General features: G+C 38.6%; 1 protein-coding gene across 1 annotated transcript; it reads right to left on the reverse strand.

Moving 5' to 3' along the window:
• Positions 1 to 2,792: 2,792 nt before the first annotated feature.
• On the reverse strand, positions 2,793 to 7,241 carry LOC107492451 (cellulose synthase-like protein D5). Its single transcript, XM_016113469.3, has 3 exons — positions 6,030 to 7,241; positions 5,137 to 5,941; positions 2,793 to 4,873 (listed from the first exon to the last, which is right to left on the reverse strand). Exons 1-3 carry the CDS (start codon positions 6,992 to 6,994, stop codon positions 3,110 to 3,112), a joined length of 3,534 nt encoding a protein of 1,177 aa, XP_015968955.1. The 5' UTR covers positions 6,995 to 7,241; the 3' UTR covers positions 2,793 to 3,109.
• Positions 7,242 to 7,614: the final 373 nt, after the last annotated feature.

The following is a 7,614-nucleotide window of genomic DNA, read 5'->3' on the forward strand; positions in this document are numbered from 1 at the left end:
TAAACTTTAAATTATCTAATTATTAACTAATATCATACAAAAAAATAAACTTTAAATTATCTAATTATTAACTAATATCATACAAAATCCTAAACTTTAAATTATCTAATTATTAACTAATAATCTAATTATCTAATTATTTCATAGGCGCACGTCGTCTGTGATTTGTCATTTTCCGTCACCGTTATCCGCGCCACCTTTTTTGTTGGCGCTCGACGCCACCTTCCTCCTCCTTGGCGAACAACGCCGCATTCCTCTTCCTCTGCGCTCATCTTCGTCGCCACCTTCCTCCTCTTCTTCGCTGTTCGTCCGCATCAGCGTCGCCATTCGTCTGCGTCGAAAATATACCTAAAGTTGGATGAGTCTCTAATCTCTATTCATACAATTTTTCTTTGTGCATTTTCTGACACCATTATTTTTTTTATTATTCTGTAATATTCTTTTTTTTGGTAATTAAACATCAATTAAAATGGTAGGAAGAGATTCTCGTATATATATTGCAATGTTAAATTATTTTTGCACGTATAATTTCTGTATTTTAGAAGTGTTTATGTTCTTCACGAGTTTTAGATGTGTTTACGTGAGTTTTAGTTGTCTACAAGGGATCTATTTTCATACTTGTGTTGAAGATTAATTTGTTTTTAGTAATAATTTTTGTTGACTATTAGTTATTTGGTGTGCAAGTTTGTGATTTGGGTTGTGTAAACGTATAATTTTGTATGTGTAATATTATAAATTTTGGGTTGTATAATAGGAATAAATTTGAAGCATCCTCTTCAAATTCTTAAGGTGGAGTTATTACTCCGACTACTAATCAGGTAAGTAATTTATACAATGTAATTGGTTATTCTATATACCGTTTTTTTTCTTGTTTGTACGGTTTGTCCAACTTGTTAATTGTTCATTCATCGTGCATAAATTACACTTGGTTATAGCAGGTAAAATTTTTTTCAAACGCTAACTAAATTGACTTACAACACATTAAAAATAATATCCCATCTTTTAAATTAGTTCCTGCACACATCTAAAACTCATTCATTTAAACCAATGAACCTAGTCTTTACAAATATTAAGTAATATAGCATAAGTAAGAAATATAAAAGAAGCGGTCTTGTACAAGAAAATGAGATAGAAGAAAACCGTGTTACCGAAGAAGAGAAGAAATGTAAAAGAAGCAAATAATAACTAACTATGAAGTGGGTAGAAAATTAGAAAAATTTTAGTTTTTAAATTAATCTTAATTACCAATGTGTATCTAAAAAATAGAAATATGTTTTAATTAAATAATATTAAAGGCCGACCAAAAGTTGAATTTTGTTTTACAAATAGCATTTTCCATCACTTTTATATTTTTCAAAACACAATTTTAATAAGGTGAAAACTTAAGTGCAGTCGACTTCACTTGAAGTTGATAGCTGAGAATTTAGTCAAATCAATTAAATCATCTAACGACTTTCAATTATCAACTTCACATAACTGAATTTTTACCTTTTAATAAACTACCTGAACTTTTATTTACAGGGCAAAACAAGTAAACAACACGATGTTTGTTCCATGGAGTGTGTGAGGGTTTTGCCTCATACAAGGACAAATACGTCTTTGTATTTGGTGTCAACACTGAACAGAACTACATCAATCATAATATAATAATAAGCATGAAATGAAAAATAATTTTAATGCTTTATTCGGTTATTCCTATCAAAATTTGGTAAGGTGTCGGTGGAATCTTGTTCCTACACGAGGCGCCTCCATTCCAAAATAAAATTCTACAATCATTAGTTCGTTGTATTAATAATTTTTCGTCTTTCAAATCAGCGTCATTTTTTTCCCGAGGTGCTATACCAATAACCAATTTCATGATAAAGATGTTTAACAAACGACCTACTAGTACGTGAAAAAATTCATATTAAGTAAGTTGGTGAAAACTTGGCCACCCTTTTTCTTTTGTAATTTACCATTTGTTATTATTATTAGTATTATTAGCTTGTTCAACCAATTTTAATTAGTGACATAATCATTGAGCCTTTGGAGAAGACATCTCTTTTTTTTAATTCATGCTTACTATAATCCAGATTGGTGATTGTAATATGAAGAACAATGAAGAAAAAGGGAGAAAAGAAACAAAGAATATAAGTATCACTTTGGAGGCTTTAGAGGTAGAAGCCAGTGAAAGAGATAAGAGGGGAGGGGGCATGGGACCATAAACAAACGCTCCTTGGTCCACAAAGTTGGCACCTCAGCATCTAAGGTTGTCCTACATTGCAAGCTGCTACAAAGTCCCTCTCCTTGGATGGAAGCTTAAGGGTAGGCTTCCAATTCACGTGTTACACACTTGTTTCAACTTTTCATTGGAATATGCTATGCCTTTTATGTGAACTGGAATAGATTTTGGGGCATCCCCCCAAGTGTTTGAAATGTTATGGACCTAAATGTTGATGGGTATTTATGATAGACATGGAAAATTTTCTCTGTGGTTGGTCACGCACACCAGAAGCAATTAATTAAGATCTTCTTTTTTTTTTTTTCTGTTTTTCCATCAGTTAGATGAGAGGGACAAAATAATACATGAATGCCCTTTGTCAGTGACATGGTTTCTTTAATTCACGCGACCGTGACAGAAGGTGGGGGACCATACATAGTGAAGAAAAATCTATCAAGTTTCTAAAATGGGCTCCATCACGTTCATCTTGTGTGACTCCTAATCAATATCTCATTGAACAATGTTGAATCATACATGGCATCAAGGTTTATACCATGTGATTCTGCATCCAATATCAGAGACAAAGTTCATATTCGTGATCTATGCTAACAAAAATAATACACATGATAATCAAATCAAATATCTAGGACAATTCTCGTACAACATAGTATACACAAAGCTCGCAAGGTGATATATTTTTATCTCAATCATTTGAGATGTGTTAGCTAAAACTGAATGAATGTTACTGCAATATATTTTTCTCACATGCATATTCAGAATAGCAAGAAAACTAAGATACACTTCTACTCACGTACAATTTGGTACAACAAATAATAGGACATATATGATTGGCACGCTGCAAAAAAGATGGAGTAGAGGAAAACTTCATCTTTTTTCTTAGGAAGAAAACTAAGGGAACTGGAAATTCATGTAATTTTGTGCTGCTCCTGAAGGTGGGCTTATGTACACCCAAAGCAATGATATGATAATAGAGAGTAATCCAGACCAAACATAAACAATGGTTGGAACCTTCCCTCTTCTTCCCATGAGTCCCTTTGCAAAGGGGAAGAGATGGCAGAGAACCCAGAAACTGAAGAACACACCTCCAACCAGCTTGCTCCATTGTGGAAATGGACTGTAGATAGTTCTGGCTACTCCCACAGCAATAGCAATCATGTTCACCATCATGATTGTGATCGGAGGAACCATTAGGAAGCTCCATTTCACCACGTAAAGGTCTGCGAATTCGTCGTCTCCGTCCTCCGGGGTGGCTGATTTTGAAGTGAGGGTGAATGATATGTCCACTCCGGCTATGACCTTCAACAAGCCTTGCAGCACGGCGGCAGGGTGGGCGCTGGTTCCACCGATCAACCAGAACTGCTCATTTCGCCACCAGTCGTGAAGAGTGATCCCTGACCACTTGATCTCAAGGAGTGCAAGCAAGCAGAGTGTGATTGTGATGCCAAGCAAGAAGACTAAGAATGTTGCACTTAAGGATTGCACTATGAACTTTCCAGTGAAGAGAGAAATTGCAGGCAGGAAGCAATACACAATCAGAAACATTGAGGTGAAAGGGTACATTCCAACATTGAAGTATGCCACTCTTTGCAAGAACTTCATTCTAGGACTTGCCAGCAGTGCATTGTTCTTTGAGAAGAAGATCTCCACCGATCCGGTTGCCCAGCGGAGAACTTGGTGGAGCCTATCTGTCAAGTTGATCGGAGCTGTTCCTCGAAAAGCATCCCTCTTGGTGACACAATACACTGATCTCCACCCTCTATTGTGCATTCTGTAACCAGTTACTACATCTTCTGTAACAGAACCATATATCCACCCAACTCGCTTCCCCCATTCAGTTTTGTCCTCATAGAAGCAAGATATGACACTAATTGCCTCTGCAACCGTAGCAGCATCCAAGGGCTCGCGAGGCACTGCGAGAGAGCCTGCTGGCCTTCCATGTGTTCCCTTTCCTTGCAAATCTTGAAGCAACCTTCCCTGATATTCTGCAACAGGGATGGATGCCGCCAGAGAAGTAGAGTTGCCAAATCTCTTTGGAAGAAGCAATGTCTCAATATCAGCATCATCATCATTGATCGCCACAGCAACTTCATCGTCTTCCTTCTTGGACTTCTTTGGCTTTCTCAAAAACAGCTTAATTTTCCTCCTTCCAAACCATCCATGATGCTCTGTAGCTCTTGGAGGACTAAAACCATAAAGTGCTGTTCTTCTAAATATGCAGCCAGTTCCCACATACATTGGTCCTTGTAATCCATCAAGAGCTCTCATGCTCACATCAAAGAACACTGTGTTGTGGTTCGCATATCGGTCACTCGGATCAATGCCTTCAAATCTTTGAGGGAATTGAACATAGCATATCCTATCACCTCCTCTGTCGAGCATAAAACACATTCCTTCCCTGAGAGCCAGGGAGTTGTAGATGTAGTGATCACAGTCAAGATTCAGAATGAATGGTCCATTCGACATGATTGCGCTTGTTCGAACCAGTGCGTTCATCGCTCCCGCTTTCTTGTTGTGATCATATCCAGGCCTCTTCTCTCTTGACACATACACAAGCATTGGCAATCGAATGTCTACGCCTGTTGTGTCAATCAAATTTTCTGCATCTGCTTCTGATCCAAATTCTTCTTCTGCATTTGGAGGAGCTAACATTGCCTGCAGAATTCAATACCTCATGATTCAAACACTATCTAGGATAGCTAAACCCTTTGATTCAACTACAGAACACAACAATTACATGATTTAATGTCATATGACTCAAAAATTCTATAGCTAAATTATATAATTTATATGCATATTCAACTTCGCAACACAATACTTACGCAATTTAATTCCATATGATTCAAAACACTCTGTAACTATATCTGTTAACACTAATTCTCACAATATATTAGAGTAATTTGAGTGAAATAAGTTACCTGGATTATGCCTTCATGATCCCCTCTGGAGTGGTCTGGTTCTGCTGAAGCCCAAGTTCCAGGCCAATAAGCACCATCGGACATCCATGTTGCCTTAGGAACCTTGATAGGTTCTGAAGCAGGGATACTGGCTTCGGATTGTTTCTTCTTTGCTCTTAGCTCCTCATGAGCATTGTAAGCATCTGATCTCCTCCTTATTGACTCTGGCAAAGAGTTTATTCTCACTTTGAATTCATCATACTCTCTTTTCACTCTTCTCCTCTCCCTCACAAAGTCCAATCTAACTTTGTTCTTGAGAAAATCGCGCTTTTGCCCAAAATATGCTTCGGGATTTCTAGGCTCTATACTGTGTTTTCTGCAGAAAGGAACCCAAATTCTAGCAAAGCTAGCAGTCTCCGCGAGAGCTTCAAATGTCAACAGAGCTCCACCATCATCAGACAGGTAGCAAGCAATCTTTTCCACCGGATAATCAACGGCTAGGATGGAGAGAATAGTGTTTGCTGTGACAAGAGGAGGCTCCTTCTCAGGGTCTGCCGTGGAAACAAAAACGTCAATTCCAGGTAGATCAGACCTCCCCTTAGGATTGCGAAGGTTCGGTGACTCAAAGCGCTCTTTGAGGACAGAGAGATCAGTGACTCTGTTTACAGGGCATAGCTTAGGGAGCTGATCAAGAAGCCAAGAGAATGCAAACCATAGCTCACAAGTTATGGACATTCCCCACAGCCACATTGCTTCGCGGTTCGGGTGTCTAATCCTCCATGTTAGAAACAATCCAAGTGCAACAAGACGAAACAGAATAAGCAACCTGAAACAAATACAGTTGAATCTTGAATGGATTGTTTGAATTGAATTGAAATGAAATGAAATATTTCTATATTTGTATAAACTCCAACCTGTATGGACTGAGAATGGCAGCAGATACTCCAACCTTTCGTGTCAAGGGCCTTCTGGCTTTCTCTCCGAAATCCGGACGGATTTCGGAAGCTGAACCAGCTCCATGTCCATCTTTAGGCCACACAGCATTTCCATAGCCATAAGTTCCCTTCGTTTCGAATAGCCAGCGGTTGTGATCGAAATCCGGCGGATGATTCTGCGCCTTAAATGATTTCACAACAGAGAGCCTCTTGTCCAGCTTGAACTCAGCCATGGAAGGCAAAGGCAAAGCCTGATCTTCAGCCTCAGAAACACGCTCGTCATCGTCTTCGTCGTAGTCTTTGCCATCGTCATCTTCATCATCACTCACATACTTGTAAGGCTCTTTGCAACCAGGGCACTTGCCTCCTCCATTTCCAACACACTCCAAGTAACACTCTCTGCATATCTTGAACCCGCACTCGCAAGGACCACCGCTGGACCTTCCTTGAATCGCTTTCTCATCGCAGCCTTTCATTCCACACATGGATTTAGTTTTCTTTGTTGGCTCCTCTTGCTCCATGGAACACTCAATGACATGCCCTCGGGTCACGGAGTTGAACCCTCCGGTGAAGATTGTTCCTGAGATGTAGCTTGTCTCGGGTTTTCCGGTGTTATTGCCATATTCGGGAAGGCTTGTCTGTGAGGTTGTCAATGGCTGGCGTTCAGGAGTGGCAGGAATTTGAACAGTGTATGTGTAATACTCTGAGTTGAATTCTTCTGTAGTATTTGAAATTGAGGAATAGTTGTTGGCTCCTCCGCCTGATAACCTCCTTACAACACTGCCGCCGCCACCAGAAGCTCTCCTTAGGGGGGAATTAGGGTTATTGGAGATGGAAGCGCGCGGAACTGGACTGGTTAGTCCTATGCTTCTGCTTCCGCTTTCTTTTCCTCCGGAAGAGACCGTTATCGTCACAGGAGAGGGAGAGGAAGGGGATTTCACCATGTTACTGGAGACCTAGAAATAGTACTAGAAGAAGAAGAAGAAGAAGAAGAAGAAGAAGAAGAAGAAGGAAATTAAGGTGAAGAGAGAGATAATAAAGAAAAGAATCCTCAACGGTCCATAATTGTGAAGTGAGTATGAAGAAGAAGAAAGGGAGGAGAAGTAGAAGGAGGAGAAAGTGGGAGCTTTGTAAGAAGGGCAACAGAAGTAGAAGAAGGAGGAGAAAGTGTAGCTTTGTAAGAAGGGCAGTAGCTTTGAAAGAAGGGCAACGGTCGAATTTGAATTTTGAAGGGCAAAGGTTGGCTTTGGGGTTTAAATGCAACGGTCAGCAAATCTGAGCCGTTCATTTACTTGCACTGCACACTATTATTTTATATTTTATAGTTGAACTTATTGTTTTTGATATTGGAATTACAGTGATTTTTTTTTAAAACATAGATTGTTGGGTGTTATTTTTAAATATAAAATTATTTAATTAAAAAATAAAAATTAGATCGTTCAATTTATTAGAAGTATAAAAATTGGATCATTAAATTTATGTTAAAAAAATTCAAATACTTCAGATATAAAAATAGAATCTTTTAATTTATGTATCTTTTACGATTTTAAAAAATATAAAAACT

Source organism: Arachis duranensis, chromosome 6 (assembly GCF_000817695.3).
Source record: "Arachis duranensis cultivar V14167 chromosome 6, aradu.V14167.gnm2.J7QH, whole genome shotgun sequence".
Lineage (NCBI taxonomy): Eukaryota > Viridiplantae > Streptophyta > Magnoliopsida > Fabales > Fabaceae > Arachis > Arachis duranensis.